Genomic DNA, 18433 nt, shown 5'->3' on the forward strand with positions numbered 1-18433 from the left:
GGCGTGGAGATGGTTAAATGAAACGTTCCCCTCTGTTTTCTCTCAGAGAAGAAGATGGACAGCATGAGACTGCGAATCAAACAGATGATGGACGTCTCCAGGGTACATACGTCTGATTTAATTGTGAGGAGAATTCAACACTTTTCTTATTCCTAATGCAGTATATCTTCTGCAGATTAAAGCGACTCTCGGTGTCATTGAAGACGAGAGGAATCGCTACATGGAAAGTCTTCTCGCCGAGCAGAAAGCCAGACAGGAGCTGGAGGGTATGAAGACTGTGATTTGAACATCTTCCGATCAGCTTTTCACATCTGTGTCTAAATGCACTGTTTTCTTTTTTCATGCAGAGCAATATCAGAAGGTCATGCATGAACAGATGAATCTGAACAATGAGAAAAAGCATCTGGAGAACCAGTTCAAGACCCTGCAGCAGAGGCTGGAGATCACCACTGAACTCTACCAGCAGAAAGAGAACGCACTTCAGCAGTGAGAGCTCACACTGTGCAGAACATCATCATCTTAGCATGCACGGATCAATGCATTACTTCAGGGAGTCTTGCAATGCATATATTTTTTTATTTCCATATTTTGAGGTAAAATGTACTAAAACATGATGAATATCTCAAAATCGAAACTTTGTTTTCTATGCACTTCAGTGGAAGATAACTTGTGTGTGCATCAGCTGTGGAAGTGCAGATGGAAACTACAGCTGTTGTGTGATGTTGCATCCTAAATGATGCACAATACATTTATGCATCGAACACACACTTTCATCCAATGTGCAATGAAAGCAAGCAGTATTTGTAATATGCAATGCCAGGTTTATTAGACCCCTGTAACATTAGGAAGCAAACTAGAAAACAGAAGAAATAGATGACTGATCTGGCTCTTGACTTGATGTTTCGAAGCTCAAATGCAGCCTGTATTTCATGATGCCGGATTGCTAATATAAACTGATGCGTTGTGTGTAGGAAACTGACTCAGGAGGAGCTGGAGAGACACGAGAAGGAGTCGAAGCTGTCGGAGGTGGACAGTAAAGCCCTGCGCTCAGAGGAGGAGGTGAGAGTGCTCAAACAGAAGATCAAGGACATCGAGGAGGAGATGCAGCAGAACGAACGCTCTCTGAAGTCTGAGGTGAGGAACATTTACTGTACAGAGTCACTGTGTTCTCAGTCCGGCACATCGGTCTCAATCCTCCCTGTCTGCGCTTTCTTACAGGTGGCAATCCAGGAGAAGAAAGCCCATGAGAACTGGGTGAGTGATTACCACGCTGCATCTCCGTAACCAAAACTAGACGCTTTTTGTGTTCGAGCTGACTGACTGATAGCTTAGTTATTAATAATTCTTTCAGATCAAGCAGATGTTGGCTAATACTGATAGGTTCCCCAATGTTTTAATCATGCTTTATTTTCTGTAGTTAAAAGCCCGCACCTCTGAACGAACTCTGGTGGAGGAAAGAAGAGAGTCGGCCAACCTTCGTCAGAAGTGAGTCTTCATCAAATCATTCTGTTCCGTTGCAGTGTTCTCCATGTCAGTGCTGTTATTGTCTGATGTTTGTGCGCTTGTAAAGGCTTGTGGAGTACAGAGAAAAAATAGCAAATCTGGAGGAAAGTCTGTTCAAACTCAACTCTGGACCTCCGGATCGCCACATGCTTCCTCAGAGAAGAGGTGAGCAGTTTGTCCTCCACTTCACACTCAAGGAATCAAATGAAAAAAGATGGATAGAATTTTTTTTTAAACAATCAAGAGCTTACAATAAAAACTAAAATGAATAAAACAGAAATAGAAATTATTAATGCAAAAAAAAAAACAAACCAACACATTCAGTCTGACTGGATAACTGAAACTAAAAATAATTATTAATTACATTAAAATAGAAATATTAGATGAAAAACTATAACTGGAACAAGTACTAAAATAGCTGAACCTGAAATAAAACATAATTAAAGGTAAATAAAAAAAAAAAAAAAAAAAAAAAATATATAAATATATATATATATATATATATATATATATATATATATATATATATATATAAGAATGCATTTCCTATATAATGCAATATTGTTATTAAATTTAAATTTATGCATTTAGCAGATGCTTTTATCCAAAGCGACTTACAGTGCATTCAGGCTATCAATTTTTACATATCATGTGTTCCCGGGGAATCGAACCCACAACCTTGTGCTTGCTTGTTTGCTAACGCAACGCTCTACCAGTTGAGCTACAGGAACAATGTAAGTAAATGTAAGTAATTTCAAATAAAACGTAAAAGTGTCTAAATAGCAATTATAACAAAATATTTTTAAAGAACTGTCAATGACAAAACCACATTTAGTCTGACAGGCTATACAAATAATTTAAATAAAGTAATTATAAGTAATATAATTATTACATAATCTAATAGCTAGATAAACAAAACTCAACAGCAACAGCATTTTAATGAAATTGCTAAAAATAAAATGAAAGCTAAAAATAATAACTACTATAATATAGTATACAAATATTGAGATAATTTTTGGTATGTTATTCCAGAGATGATGCAAGCATTATTTTTCTCTTTCACTCAAGTAGAGAGATTTTACATGCTTCTAAGATGAAGAAAAATCCCTCCAGATAAAGAATAGTAAAGAAAGACTGTAGATACTTCTGAGCAGCAGTAGCCGAGGGGCGGAGCTTAGCGCAGGGTTGATTGGGTGTTGTTTCTGATTGTGCTGGTTTGATCTCAGCAGGTGATTCGTACGGGCCGTCTCCTGTGAGTGGGGGGGCTCCCTCCCCTCCTCTAATGATGGAGGGTCCCGGACGCCCCCCCTCTGCACCTGTGGGGCGACGGGGCGATCCGTTCGGTGAGTCGTCGTCGCCGCTGCGTCCTCCTCCTCCCCTCGACTTCAACTTTATTCTCCTCATTTTCATTTTTCCAGCTTTCCTGTTTCCTGTCATTTTCCCCTCCTCGGATCATTTCCCTATGTCTTTGTCATTGAAAGCGCTCCTGATGCGTTCGCTCCTGAGCTCCAGCATCAAATGTCCGTATAAAAGGATTTCTAACAGCTCCTAATCACTTGTGATCTGTTCCAGGTCCACGACCCCCGTCTGACCCTCACGGACGCTTCTCAGACCTCGGACACCCGCTGCCCTCCAGACCAGGTGATTATGATACCCCCTGTTTTAAAGATGGTATAGTACATTTTTAAAACTGTTTTCTTTTGAAATATATATTAAAATGTAATTTATTCCTGTGATCAAAGCTGTATTTTCCAGTCTTCAGTGTCACATGATCTTCAGAAATCATTCTGATATGCTGATTTGCTGCTTGAGAAACATTTCAGATTTTATCAATGTTGATATCAGTATTTTTGCGGGAACTGTGATCCATTTCATTTTTCAGGATTCTTTGATTAATAGAATGTTCAAAAGAACAGCATTTATTTTTAAATGGAATCTTTTGTAACATTCTAAAAGACTTTACTGTCACTTTTGATTTAAAGCATCCTTCCTGAAAAAACAAACCAAAAAAAAAATATATATATATATATATATATATATGTATATATATATATATATATATATATATATGTATATATATATGTATATATGTATATATATATGTATATGTGTGTGTATATATATATATATATATATATATATATATATATATATATATATATATATATATATATATATATATATATATATAATATATTTTAAGTTACCTTTCCAACAAAAATAATTACTAAAATAACTATAACTGAAATATACACAAGTCAGAGCTAAATGGAAAAATTATAATGAAAATAATGACGATTGTATTTAGACTAAAAATGGTGATTTGAAATATAGCTGAAATAAATATTTGATAAATCTTGAAAATATCTTAAATTTAAATATATAAATGGTGACTTCTATCTAAAATACTAAAATAAAGGTAAAAGAAAAATGTAACTTTTTGTGATTCTTTGATGAATAGAAAGTAAAAAAATAATAGATTAAAACTTAAATATTTGAATTGAATCCTTAATCTAATATTTTAAAGAGGAAAAAATATTGAAATATGAATTTAAATGTGCACTGTATCAGATATGGTTTGAATTGCACAGTTTAAGATCTACATTGTATCTGCATTCACAGATGTCCAAATGTCATTTATTGTGTGTGTGTTTCAGACATGTTTCCTCCGATGACTTCATCTCCCTGTGCACACGATGGACCGATGGTAAGGATCACAGCGCTCACGCTCCTCTCTCTTTCAGATTTAATGTACACTGTGTTCAGATGTGAGCGAGCAGATCTCCAGTAAACATCTGTAAGAAACAGTCATGCATATCCAGATGTTGTTCTCCATTAAACGGCGCTGGGTGTGTTTGCTTTAAAGCAGACGGCACCGGTCAGTGAGACGGCCGAGGCCTCCGAGCAGGTCTCGTCTGAGCCCATAGAGCCCGTGAGTACAGCGGCTGGGTGCTGGGATGGACGGGACGGGTTTGTGCACGGGTTTGGGTCCTCAGAGCCTAATTAAACACATCTTTCTGTTCACTTTCTAATCACTGTGTGGGTCTTGTGCTCAGAATGGGGCTGATGTTTAACAAAACTCATGCTGGTGAGTGAGTTACAGCATGCACAGGCCTGAAACATACTCTACACAAGTGCATGAATGCAAAATAGCAACGCAAGATTGATTTGTCGTGATTTCATGACAAAACTTTATCAGCATCTATGAGTAGTAATGTATGTCACTACAACAGTGACACAAGTGCATGTTACCCGTGTCAGATTTAATTGAGTGTAAAATTAAAATACATAAATAGGGCTGCTCAAATAATGTGGCTTCATCTCTGCATGTCCTGCAAGTTTACATTTAGTCATTTAGCAGACGCTTTTATCCAAAGCAACTTACAAACGAGGACACAAAATATACTACAGATCTAAACAAATTATTTTAATTAAATTTTAATTTTAAAAGTTTAACGTGCATTTGGTAATGCCACTTATGCTTTTACACTTTCATAATTTTAAAACTTTTTGTTGACAGAAATATTCTGCCGAAATGAAAGCCTGAGGCTTTGAAATGTCAATTTAAATTAATAATATTTATAATAATTAATATTTAAAAATGTAAATATTTTATTAATTATAAAAGCTTGAGAAGCCATTAATGATTTTAAGACATAAATATTATTGTAATTTGTTGTAACAGTTGTAATTTACAACAGTAATTTTTATTTTTATAATTTAGAGTTAGATTAGTAATCAACAATAATAATAATTATATTAATAATGAATGATTAGTAGAACTGATCATTAAAACTGCTATTAGTAGGATTATTATTATTACATTTGATTGGGTTCCTAAAACACCATTGGAACCATTAAACAACATCAGAGAAGCATGCACATGCATGTGAATGTTAAATTATTGGAATTTTAAATCAAATTATTGAAATAACTTTGATCTCATGGCGACTACAGGTATTTGAGTATTAAAATATATTGTGTTTAAAATGTTCGGGTAACCTGCGGGTCCCTGCACTTGTGTCTGCTGATGTTCTTGTATAAAGTGTGTTTCTGGTCTTGCAGTGGTCCACTGATGTCTGCTTGGGTCAGTTAACAGGAATCACCTCGGAGCTCTAAAGAGTATTTTCTTGTAAACTGTAGTTCTGCATTTCCTCCTCCAGCTCTCCAAGTCTCAGAATCAAGGATCCTTCCTCCCGTCTCCCATCCGGGATTCTCCAGTTCCACCGCCCAAGTCTTACGGACCCCCGGTCATGCCTCCTATGATGAGCCGACCACCCAATGGCCACCTGCCCATGATGCCCCCAGAGCCGCGCTTCAGACCGCCACCCATGGACTCGTACGGCCCTCCTCCTCCGATCGGGCCATTTGGACCTGTCCCACCACCATATGGTAGGAGATTCAACACTGCTCAAACTAGTGATGCACCAACCTGAACTTTTTATTACAGATTTTAATTAGCCAAATGTTTATTAATAAAGCAATAAGCCCCAAGAAGCTATGGTTTACAGGGAATTTATAACACTTGAAAAACGGTCATTCCATATTCATTTCACAGATTAAGACAGAGCAAATAAAGTGTAATGGTGTTTATTAAAAGCAGTATTCTTCCACCAAACAATGTAGTTCCTGAGAAACAGGTGTGGTTCCAACAAAGTGGTTGCCGAGCAACACACAGAAGTAAACAAAGTTTGTAGTGTAAGGCCTGGTTCACACGGGACGATTTAAAAATTGTCGGCCGATTTTCCAAATATGAGAGACCCCACACACAGCGATAAAAAAGCACGGGTCTAACAGTTTTGGTCGTTTCGTGTGTGGTGTGCAGCCACACGGCAATATCAACACATCACACACGAACCGATTTGAATCCCGAGCATTCCCAGGTCAGACGGGAAATCTCGCAAAATCCCTCGAGATCAAACGTGACTTCAGAGTAAACAATCATGGCGGACGAAAAGAATGCAGTGGCCATAGTTTGTGCTTTGTTTTTAACGGGGAAAAAAACATAAGAAAAACAAGAAAAGGCGATGGTCAAAGAGGTGGAGACAACGCGAGCATGGACTATACTTGCTACATCATGATATGGAGTTAAGTTGTTGTTTTAGCTCATAGAAATGTTGTTACGTACTACACTGATTAATAACCGTTGAAATAAACGTTCATATATTCGTTTCAATGTACTCTGGTGGACTGCAGTTGTGGATGTAGTTATGCCCATCGACTTTATTTGTATTTGTTATATTATATACGCCGGCTGTTTTGATTTTGTTTCCCGATACTATCACTGCCTTGTCACCTCGCTTTCTGATTGGCTACACGCCACAGTCCACAGGCTGCATGATTGTTTGTCCTCAGGGGACACCACACACGAGAAGAAATCGGGCCAAATAAATCCAACATGTTGGATATCCCCGATTTGAGATCGGAGCGGTCCCGACGTTCTTCCGAGCAGAGGAGATTAGTCTTAACACACCACACACGGCAGGAATATTTGATCAGATTATTTTACGATAATCGGAGCATCCTAAGATTGTCGGAAGGGGTGAATCGGGGCTAAAATCGGCCTAATTATCCTGCCGTGTGAACCAGCCTTAACTTTCAACAGCTTTGAACGCGGCTCAACCAATCAGAATCAAGTTCCGGAACTCTCTGTTTTATAATAATCCGTTTACTAATGAACACTCGAATAAACCGTTTTTAAATTTGCATATTAAAAGTTTAAATATCTGCTTTTTAATAATTATGTATAATGTTAAAATATGAACTTTTAAAAATGACAAATGAATAAATATATTTTAATATGTAATGTTATAATAAATAGTTTTTTTTAAGTATATGTAATATAGTGCACATTTAGAGTTTGTAACACTTTTCTATCATGTTGTTAGCATGTTGATGACGAAACAGAATTGCTGTTTCGGTTTAAATATTAAGGTTGCTGACATTTTGGTGCATCACTAGTCTTTATGCGGTTACGGCGATCTGTCACGCCACATTAAAGAGCATGAAAACTACATTTATTTGTTTAATTATATAGAAGTTAATCAAACGTCACAATGTCGTTCAGTGATTTTGGACATTCATTTTCAGTGCATCGCTAGACCTCACTTTTTGTGTTTTTCTTAACTAACCTGTTTTGCTTGATCAGGACGAGGCCCGCCGTTGGGACCGAGGGACATCCCGCCCGAATTCTTCGGCCCTCGGGGACTCCCCCCTCGCCCCTTCCCTCCCGGAGCCATGATCCCGTCTCCGTACGGTGGGCGTGGTTTCCCAGGACCCCCTCCGCTGATCCCTCAGAGCTCCAGAGACGGCGAGGGGAGCGCCACACCAGCCAACGAGCCGCCCACAGACGCATCCCATCAGCACTGCGAGCCGTGACCTGAGAACGTGCCGATTCGCCAGCTTGACTTTGTCACGTCCTGATTCTTAACCATCACAGTCTGGTTCGGGTGGAAGAAAACGCATAATTTAGTTTGAATAGCACATTTGAGATTGAAATAATGAGGGTTTTGATTTTATACACGAGCGAACCTTTCCTATGGAAATAGTTTGGTTTAATATGCATTATGATTTTTTTTCCGGTGGTTGTCATGTGGTTCAATTATAATCTCTACCACTCGACCCAGTGCTGATGCATTCTGGGATGTCAAACTGATACTTAGGCACGTCGTGAAGCCATTTCCTCATGCCTTCAATGTGAGAGGACTCTGAAGAGACTTTACATAATTTTTATGCCTTTTCACCATTTTTGACCGCCCATATTACCGCTTTTAGTCTGTTTCGCCAGCTCGCCTGTTTGTTTTATCGTTTGATTCCTTGTGCGTCTGCTCTCATGATTTCTTTTCCTAGCGGAAAGGCACATATGATGTCATATTGACAAAGTATTTCTACATTTCTTTCAGCTGCATATACAATAAAATATTCCTCCGAATCAGACACAATAGAAACCGGTGAACGTCGTGTGTTTGTGCCTCCGAGCTTTCGTCGTCGACGGGTGATTTAAATTTATTATTGGATGTTGCATCTGATGATGAGACACGAGCAGAATTAATTTGACAAACTCTGGGAATTGTGACCGTAAACATTCATGAAAACGAATTCATTCAATTCATGCATGAATGATTTTAAGTGTTGCACATTGGTCATCACAAATGATTCATTTGAACTGCAATAATTTATATATACAACTTAAATATAACTATTTCTTCCCAGAATGGTTTTACCCACAGAAAATCTGCTCGTGTTTCATGAACGAGGCCCATGAATTATGTACTTTGGGTTTCTGATGCAATGCTTTTGGAATCAAAATGGAAAAATACTCAATACTTAAAATCCATCAACCATTTTCTTTGGTCTTACTTTCTTGTCATATATTGTTTTGTCCGATGTTAGAGTAAATTATTTTAGGAAGTGTGTTGAGAGGATGTATCTTGTGCGCAGAAAGAGTGTTTGCATCATGTGTTAATCCTGGAAAAGAAACCATTTTAAACAAGGTGGCATTGATTTCACAGAAATGAATGAGTTGAATAAAGCTGCTTTTTTTCCTGTAGTTTTTTCCTGTTTGTGTTTACTGGTGAATCCGGAGTCGTGTGACTCAATATATCAACAAGAACTCTCTGAGGAGTCGGCGATTGTGCTTCAGACCAATGAATTCAGGACATTTGCATTAAGTAATTAATCATGCCAACACTTGCCTCAGAGAGCATTTAGACAACACTTCTGCAGTGCTGAAAATCCTTTCTTAATTTGTTTTTTCATCAAAAATGACCTGCGTTTAAAAATGGCTTGTACATCCCTTATTATTATGCTGTATTATCACTAAATCTTGGATTCAGTTTTTTTAAACTTGTTTTATTTTGATTGGCAAAGATTTTGTATTACTTTTTGGAACTGACTGATCATAAGCCTTGCGGATCTGAACTTATGCACTGCAGTTTTTGAGTGAAAAAGCATTAAAATAACAGCAACTTCTAAGCAATACAACACAAGTTATAAAAATCATCAGTTTTTTGGTGTGAGTAATGATGTCCTGTGTGAGCAAAGTCAGCAAATTTTAGTTTGGCATTTACAAAATAGTGATCCTATGTATCTTAATCAGTGCTTTAAGTGGCCCAAAAGAGGTGCCGGTACTCTATTATAGCCAAATTATTTTTTTTTTTTTTTTTTTTTTTTGATGATTCCCCTCATCCCCTGAGGTAACAACAACTATATTGAAGGGCTTTTATATACAGCAGTCAACAGGCAACCTTAATAAAATTTAAATTTAATAATAAATCATTTTATTAGTTTGTGGATTTGCTTGAGCTAGAAAGAACTACTGAACATAAATAAAATGTGCAAAAGCATTCTTAGAAAGCGCTACTGCATTCAAACTTCCAAACTGACTCAAATGATTCGAGATCCAGCTTCGAACTCCCGAACTGACTCAAATGATTCGCGAACCCGCTCCGAACTCCCGAACTGATTCAAATGATTTGCGATCCCCAAACTGACTCAAATGATTCGCCAACACGATCCGAACTCCCAAACTGACTCAAATGAATAACGCTCCGATCTCCCGAACTGGTTCAAATAATTCGCGATCCCCAAACTGACTCAAATGATTCGCGAACCCGCTTTGAACTCCCGAACTGATTCAAATGATTCGCGATCCCCAAACTGACTCAAATGATTCGCGAACCCGCTTTGAACTCCCAAACTGACTCAAATGATTCGCGAACCCGCTTTGAACTCCCGAACTGATTCAAATGATTCGCGAACCCTATACGAACTCTCGAATTGATTCAAATGATCCGCGAAGCCGCTCCGAACTCCCGAATTGATTCAAATGATTTGCGATCCCCGAACTGACTCAATGATTCGCGAACCCGCTCCGAACTCCCGAACTGACTCAAATGATTCGCGATCCCGCTCCGAACTCCCAAACTGACTCAAATGATTCGCGAACCCGCTCCGAACTCCCGAACTGATTCAAATGATTTGCGATCCCCAAGCTGACTCAAATGATTCGCCAACACGATCCGAACTCCCAAACTGACTCAAATTATTCACGAACCCGCTACGAACTCCAGAACTGACTCAAATTATTCACAGTAAACGTTATCGTGTTTCCTCGAGGCTAATCTGATATTTCAGGCTGAAGTATGTTCATAAAATATTGATGAGTCAAGCAGCAATATCATTTATTAGAAATGAGACATTAGAAAAAGCTGTGTTATGATGCACACGCCATTAAACAAACTGATGAAGTCTTCACTGAAATGCAGTACTACTTTATTTAACCATTTAATTGATTCCGAGACTCTTAACATTGGCATAACCAAATTAAACAGTCCAATGTGGGGAAAAAGCATCTCTTTTAGGTTTATATAAGAAATATAAGAAAATATAAGAAAATAATAATCTGGAAAATTCCTGTGATAAAGCAGTAAAAGTTAGGCTAGTCTCCAAACAGAACCTAGCTCTCGTCAAACTTTTCTGAAATCCTTTGGTAAACTTGGTTCAAACTGTTTGAGAAACTAATCCTGAAGTAAGTATAATTTAATCGAACTAAACAGACTGAACTATTCATCAAACATCAAAGTGTGGATGGCGCTAATTACAAAGCCGTTATGCTAATGCTTCAGTTTCTCCTTTCACATATCAAGTTCATATTTACTTGCTTTTCTGATTCATACTCAATTAAACTTCTGAAATATCTATTAAAGAGTATTACAAGGTCATTGTGAAAGATTTTCAATGATGTTTCTAAGCCAAACACCATTATTTTAAAGTATGAACGTTTTGTAATGCTAAATTATTATTAGCCAGTTGATAAGCAGTTAACATACACAACTTAAAATCGTTTTAAAATGTTTTAATATATATATTTGAGATGTTTTTAGTGTTGTTCTTTTAGGTTTTCATGTACTTCATTTTAATAGCATTAGGAAGCAATGCATACTGGATAAAAGCAATAAACTTGTCTGTTAAACATTTATAAAGGAATAGTTCATTTAAAAGTTAATTTTCTGTCGATATTTACTCACCTCGTGTTATTCCAAATTTGTATGCTGTTTTTCCCCACAGTATATATGCATACAAAAAAAAGTTATATATTCAGATTCAATTGGCTTTAAGAATGAAATGGCCAATTAATTACATTACATATTGGCGATTTTCACTGAACAAGAGTTTAATATTAAGTCTACAAATGGGTTATGAAAATGTAAAACATAAAATAGATTATTTTTATGATGTTTAATGGTGCTTTATCTTTTTTTTTCTGATTACATTTCATGAAAAAGAGTAATTCTATCCAATAATAACAGCATACAGGTTTGGAAGATGATGGCGATTGGTTTCTTTAATGCAATCAAAATACGAAAACCAATGGAAAGTTGTGTTACATCCATCTGTTACCATCAGAAATCAACATCATTGACAATTCAGTTTTTTTCAATCGTTTCCATTTCTAACACTAATTTCTCTTTCAGATGAAGCACCGCAGAGAAATCAGGCTGTGTCCCAAACTTAGATATGAAGAAAAGCGTCCAATATTGCAAGGAATGTTAGAGGTTATCCATCAAACATATCCGAGAAATATAACCTCTGCTGTCCGTCAAGTGTTTGGCTGACGGATCTTGGTTTAGTCTTTGTGCAAAGTCTGGTTGAGGTGCAGGTAAAGAGGTTTCTTTGTCAGGAGGTTGAGTTTCTTCCTCTTGTAGTCAGTCGGTTTCTTGTACCTAAAATCAGATTTATGCATTGCATATTAATGATGTAACATAGCAGGATGCAACCGGCTTTGAAAAACTCGCCTGGTACTCACAGTTCTATAACAATGGGACCTGGTCTGATTTCATCCATTTCCATGAAAGCAAAACACTTTGTGCTAGTGAATCTTTTTTTGGGTTTGTAGTGTTTGAATTCGAAGAAAATAGCTGTGCCTGCAAAAGAGGCAAACGCAAAAATGATCAAGAACAATAATAATATACTGAAATAGTTTATACTTTGTCTCTTGAGTCCTTATGAAAGATGTAGTTGAGTTTGTTTCTTCATCAGGTTTGGAGAAATGTAGCATTGCGTCAGTGTCTCATCAATGGATGCTCTGCAGTGAATGGGTGCCGTCAGAATGAGAGTCCAAACAGCTGATAAAAACATCACAATAAACCACACCACAGCAGTTCATATCTAGTGAAGACAAAAGCTGAAACAAATCCAGCATTAAGCGATTTTTAAACCATTTCAAACTCTTGCTTTTGGTCAAAATATGAGTCCAGTGAAAAAGTTGACTTCACTGAATCAGGAGAGAAATCTGCACAGATCAAGCGCCGTTTACAAGCCAAAACAGTTAAAAATAAATACACAAAACAGGAGAAAAACAGGAAAATATCCAGATATTATGGATAGAGAATTGGTATTTTGGCTGGAAGCAAGAGTTTGAAGTTAAAACCTCTTAATGCTGGATTTGTTTCAGGTTTTGTCTTCACTAGATGTGAACTGGAGTGACGTGTGGATTATTGTGATGTTTTTATCAGCTGTTTGGACTCTCATTCTGACGGCACCCATTCACTGCAGAGCATCCGTTGATGAGCTACATTTCTCCAAATCTGATGAAGAAACAAACTCCTCTACATCCTGAATGGAGCAAATTGTCATTTTTGGGTGAGCTTTTCCTATAAGAGCAAAGTGAGACCTTTTGGTAGTTTTTCTAGATGTTTCTGGATTTCTACATCCACGCTAAAATGAATATACGTGTCCTCCTTGTGCGTGGCCACTGGCGTGTCCTGAACTGGGTTCAAGTCTATTCCGTTCAGATCTGGATCGTGAAAAAGGAAAGATAAAAATGTAAGAAAACAGTTAAGACGTGCTGTATCTGATGTGAGGATATCGAGCGCTGCGGAGCTCTACCTTTAACACTGACTGTAATGTACGGGTCAATGCACTGTCCTGCATCTTTCAGACCGATCTTCTCTATCGTCAGCGTGAGCAAAGTCATTCCTGGCTCCGAGGGTAATCGTGGCAACAGCGTACCTGTCAAAGACGTCAAACTATAAAAACTGGCACAAGTTCATCTACTGTTTACCTATATTAAATATAGCATGTGGCTCAGAGGTAGAGGACTGTGTTAGACGTGCATGAGGTCATGGGTTCAATTCCCAGAGAGAAAATAAACATATAGCCTGTATGCACTGTTAGTCGCTTTGGATAAAACCGTCTGTATCATTACAGAGCTTGGGTTTTATTGTTGAACTAAGACCATTAATAAAAATCAGTGCAAAAAATAATTTTGTCTCGTCTAAATATCTAAACTTACTTGAGTCAAGATACATTTACTTGAAGTAAGATATTAAGCCTTGTTTTCTGGAAGATCTATCAAAATATCTGCCAATGAGGTAAGAAACACAATTTAAAGGGAAAACAACTTCGTCTTGCAACATTGGCAGATATTTCTATTACATAAAAACTAAACAAAAAAAACTCAGTTTTGATAAAATTTTAGAAAAAAAAATAGTAATGATTAATTTTGCATCTCATATAGAATGTGTAGGGATTTGTAAACAAAAAACAAAGATGCTGAGTAAGAAAATAATTTTGCAGTGCATTACATTAATACTAACTGAAATAAATTGGTGTCAAATAAATATTTTAAATCAATTAATATTTAAATTCCGCTAATTGCCAAGGCTTTATTCAGTTTGAAGCTAACAAAGTGAAACGAAATGACCTAAAACATTAAACTACATGATCATATTTAAAAAGAAAATGAATAAAAATGACAAACAGAACTAAAATTAAAATACTAAAATTAAAATAGATAATCTAATTCAAAAGTACATTCGTGATACTTAAAGCTAGACCAATTTCTGAAGAAAATGTGAGTTTTATCTGCCTGATATATTTTTTTAATGGTTGTAAAATCTAATTTAAGGCTTTCGCTTAATGCTTACAAGTAGTGCTTAAATACTGAACGTCGTGCACTAGGAAGGGAGTCACCTGGAACCCTTGAAGGGAATGATGGAGTTGATCCTGCTCCAGTCCCAGCTTCCAGCTCCTCCTCCAGCTCGAGGTTCTCCTCCTCACCTGGCGCAAGAATCCTCCTAAAAACACCCAGAATCCATCATCCGTCAGAAACACATTGCAACAGCAAGGGATTTTACAAGAACTGAGTATAGACACTAGACAGTATCTTTAAAAACTTGAGATTTAATATTGTACAACCTAGCAACACTCTTTATAGCACAGAGTTAGAATTGGAATACTGGATCGACCAATCAGCATCCAGCATCCGTTCTATAAGTAAACATCAAAAGACTACCTCAAAGGCACTGGTTGGACATCAAAAGGGAAATCTTTGTTGTAGGTCAGAATGTTCTTAATAACTGTGGAGAAACGTAAGAGTAAGTGTTCATCTGGAAATATAAAAGTTATTCTTAAGATGACTTTATTAAAATCAGATGACAGTAGATAATTTAGAGGATGCATTTAAATTAATCTATCAAATAGGGTTAAAATCATTCATATCCACATATTAATGTACATACTGGGCTCCAGTTTTTTCAGGTCTTCTAACTTGAACTCCTCTTGAGATTGTGTGCACTGGCAAAGGATAGACACCAGAAGCACAAGATATCAGTTTCACAGGAACGTAAGAGCACTGATAATCATTATATTGAGAAAATATTGTTTACACTCTCTGAAGAAACTGAAGTATAATTGATCATTAAGACTCATCTCATAACCGCACTAACCTGTAAGGCTGCACTTCGCATTTCAAGGCATGTTGCAAGCTTTCCCAGGGTTTTCTGGGAAACACATCAATGAAACAATTGATTTTGTGTGAGATATCAGAAACAGACAGTAGAAGTCCACAGCAAAAAAAAAGAACCAATGTCTTAATAATAAATATAATTGAAAATATCCGAACATCAGTTCCCGATTTGGAATTGCATTTGCTGTCATGCTAAGCATGGAAAAGTGATTGACAGCTGTCAGTCATCATCACGGTGAACATGCTCACCTTCTGTTCCTCGGTGAATTCATGCGAGTTTGATGACTGCACTTCTTTCTGAAGTTGCCTTGCCAGTCTAAAATAAATAAATAAATAAAACATCACAAGAACTGATTACTAATGACATAATGTCTAATGATAAATTTGTTTATAGACACATATGGCTATGAGAAGAAATGCACTGTAAGATAATAAATAATAAAAGTGCTTTTCTTTACGCACAGTTATTGACACCGTGCTCCAGAAGAATAAATGCACATTAAATCCATGAATAAAATGCACAAGTGGAGTGTCTGTTGTGATTGACCTGAATGGCACGAGCTCAGACTGAAGCTCCACCCAGTGTTGGAGGGTGTGGCGCGCGCGACATAATGCAAACAGGCTGTTGAACACTCAACACTTATTTATTTACTCACCGCATCACATGCACATCAAAATCGAGCAACGGAAGAACACGCAAAATAACGGGAAATAAATTGCAACGTTGTGTTAATGCAATGCATCGCTTGTCATGTAACTTATATTTGTAGAAAAAAACTCACTTGTTGTAACCAACTCTCATCCAGAGATCGACAAATATATATATTATTTTGTTTAAAAATGCGCAACTTACATTTGATATTCATCGATGGCTTCCACCAGCTGCCCCCACGAATCAAAATCCGTGCCCTTTTTAAAACTCGCGTGCCATTTCTGGACGGTTTTGGTGACATCTGACATCTTCTCGGGTTAAAGTTGCGCGACAGCTCGGGGCTCTGACATCGCTGGGGAAGTTTTATCTCCAGCGCCGCTTTGTTGTGCACCGCCGGGGAAACGCAGTGGGCTCCGGATGCTCCGGTGGCATCGCCACGCACCGACACAGGCCTGACGCGAGTGCAACCGGACTACATGCGACTGCGCCGGAAGACTTTCAAAATAAAAGTCCGACGTTCAAAATAATTACGTGAAATGGATTTTTTTTTTTTTGCAACAACATTACAACCAATCAAGGTAAATAAACACATTTCAGAAAATATCCACATTTATTCAGCCTTTGTTGAGCAAAACCAAAAAATATAACAACAACCACAAAAATGTATAATAATAAGAAGAAGATGAAAAGAAAACAAAAACTACATAAATAAGAAAAAAAATACTACAAAGTGGGCTTTTAAATTATAAATTATACAATTCCAACTGAGAAGTCAACTTAAGGGCTTTTTTATTCTTAACAAATTTTAAGGCGTTATATAAGAGTTTTAGCTTATTACACCAATGGATAAAGTTGGGTTTAGATTTAAACCATCTGCATTTGTGAATAAAAAACATATCAGAGGATTGAGAGAAAATTCAAAATCTTTGTTTTTCGTGAAAAACACCAAACCTGACTGCCTTCACATGGTGCGAATGGTGGGAATTCAACATCTTTTGAACTTAACCAAGTTTTGCATCTCTCTCCAAAAGAAGTGAACTGAACCACACCAAAAAAGTACCTGCTCTGAAGATGCAATACTTGTTTCACAAAAACACAATTAATTGCATCAAAATTGTATTCGTTGGTAGGGTAAATCTCATTTCTAATCTTGAAGCACACCTCTTTAGCTTTTGGAGGGAGGGGGTAAGACAAATCTTTTTTTCAATTTTTTTTAACTTCAATCATATCAAAATCTTTAAGCACATATTCTCGTCTAATTGGGTTTGGATAGAAAATCCGTGAAATTAACTTTCTATTAACTCTATTAGAGCATTTTTAAATTTTACATGCATATATAAAAATGTATTTACTTTATTTAGTTGATCTTGAAACTATCCACAGCTCTTTTAATCTTAAAGCAATCAAAACTGTATTACTGGATTACATCCAATGCTTTAACAAAACATAAATGTGAAGCTTTTTGTATGTTAAATATATATTAAATGAAGTAAAATATTTTGTTTCAGTTAGTTGCCAATGCAGTGTTTCTCATTGTTATTTATTTTGAAATAGAAGATATAAAACTAAAACATACAACTATGTGGACATATTTAAAAAGAAAAACTACGACAAAACCCCCAACCAGTGGGCCGGTACGCAGTACCGCCACTTCCAAAATATAACTCTTGAGCGTACCACCACCTCTCTGTGCGCCCAGAACGTTCTTTTAGCATACAGGTACGTTCATTTGGACATCTGTTTTAATAGAGGTTTTAATCCTTTGCCTTCACTGCTGCTTTTCAGAGCGCCGGGCGCCCTTCACAATGCACGCTTCCTAATTCTTCCTAGTTCGGAGTATGGAGCGTGAATCATTTGAGTCAGTTCGAGAAATCGGAGCGGGTTCGCGAATCATTTGAGTCAGTGTGGGAGTTCGGAGCGGGTTCGCGAATCATTTGAGACAGTTTGGGGATCGCAAATCATTTGAATAAGTTCGGGAGTTCGGAGCTGCTTCGCGGATCATTTGAATCAATTCGAGAGTTCGTAGTAGAGGTCTTCACGGGTCCAAAAATTCGTGCCCGAACCCGACAGAGACCCGTAATGTACTACACCGAACCGACCCAGACCCGTCTAATATTTCAAAAGCTGGACCCGGACCCGTGTAGATCCGAGAAATGTCTACCCATACCCGACCCGGACCCATATATTATTTGAAATCTGGACCCGAACCCGCCGGGAAGACACAGACCCGACTGGACCCAACGTTCACATATTCCACCTTAAATTGCTATTACAAGTAAATAAACCTGTTGCGAAGAATACAGCTTTTTGTCTTACCTAATTTAAAGAGCCGTAGTCTCTCTTCCTTGTACCCGACTGCTTGTGATGCATTACAATCCTCCGTCAAGAAAGTTATTCATGTTATTCCTCTCGTTATTCCAAGTCCAAGCTGAATCCACTCATTATTTCAGCTTCAGAAGTCCACTTGATGTCACGGTGACGGATGACAAATGCTACTGTGCACATGTACATTCTGACTCGAGTTAATT

General features: G+C 37.3%; 2 protein-coding genes across 7 annotated transcripts in view; one reads left to right on the forward strand and one right to left on the reverse strand.

The window, feature by feature from the left end:
• mia3 (MIA SH3 domain ER export factor 3) overlaps positions 1 to 9052 on the forward strand; it is a 22135-nt gene extending 13083 nt beyond the window's left edge. For 3 of the 6 annotated variants that reach the window (XM_052586517.1, XM_052586520.1, XM_052586522.1), the window contains 13 exons: positions 47 to 102; positions 176 to 266; positions 348 to 486; positions 972 to 1134; positions 1219 to 1254; positions 1418 to 1485; positions 1571 to 1668; positions 2730 to 2846; positions 3076 to 3144; positions 4161 to 4210; positions 4370 to 4435; positions 5667 to 5895; positions 7652 to 9052. In XM_052586517.1, coding sequence (XP_052442477.1) covers positions 47 to 102; positions 176 to 266; positions 348 to 486; positions 972 to 1134; positions 1219 to 1254; positions 1418 to 1485; positions 1571 to 1668; positions 2730 to 2846; positions 3076 to 3144; positions 4161 to 4210; positions 4370 to 4435; positions 5667 to 5895; positions 7652 to 7881 — 1412 coding nt within the window. In that variant the 3' untranslated portion in view covers positions 7882 to 9052. The remainder of the gene's footprint in view (positions 1 to 46; positions 103 to 175; positions 267 to 347; positions 487 to 971; positions 1135 to 1218; positions 1255 to 1417; positions 1486 to 1570; positions 1669 to 2729; positions 2847 to 3075; positions 3145 to 4160; positions 4211 to 4369; positions 4436 to 5666; positions 5896 to 7651) is intronic. The other 3 variants (XM_052586519.1, XM_052586518.1, XM_052586521.1) reach the window with 3 other exon arrangements.
• A 2769-nt stretch (positions 9053 to 11821) lies between these two features.
• aida (axin interactor, dorsalization associated) lies at positions 11822 to 16395 on the reverse strand. Its single transcript, XM_052586525.1, has 10 exons — positions 16107 to 16395; positions 15503 to 15569; positions 15234 to 15287; positions 15027 to 15081; positions 14801 to 14864; positions 14479 to 14582; positions 13393 to 13515; positions 13178 to 13300; positions 12311 to 12428; positions 11822 to 12227 (listed from the first exon to the last, which is right to left on the reverse strand). Exons 1-10 carry the CDS (start codon positions 16211 to 16213, stop codon positions 12131 to 12133), a joined length of 912 nt encoding a protein of 303 aa, XP_052442485.1. The 5' UTR covers positions 16214 to 16395; the 3' UTR covers positions 11822 to 12130.
• Between the last annotated feature and the right edge of the window lie 2038 nt (positions 16396 to 18433).

This window comes from Carassius gibelio, chromosome B20 (assembly GCF_023724105.1).
Source record: "Carassius gibelio isolate Cgi1373 ecotype wild population from Czech Republic chromosome B20, carGib1.2-hapl.c, whole genome shotgun sequence".
Lineage (NCBI taxonomy): Eukaryota > Metazoa > Chordata > Actinopteri > Cypriniformes > Cyprinidae > Carassius > Carassius gibelio.

Coding starts and splice junctions, on each gene's coding strand:
- aida (XM_052586525.1), bottom strand. CDS start 16,213: ATGTCAGATGTCACCAAAACCGTCCAGAAATGGCACGCGAGTTTTAAA. Junction 15,082..15,233: donor TGCGAAGTGCAGCCTTACAG/GTTAGTGCGGTT, acceptor ATCCTTTGCCAG/TGCACACAATCTCAAGAGGA. Junction 14,583..14,800: donor GTCCAACCAGTGCCTTTGAG/GTAGTCTTTTGA, acceptor GGGTGTTTTTAG/GAGGATTCTTGCGCCAGGTG.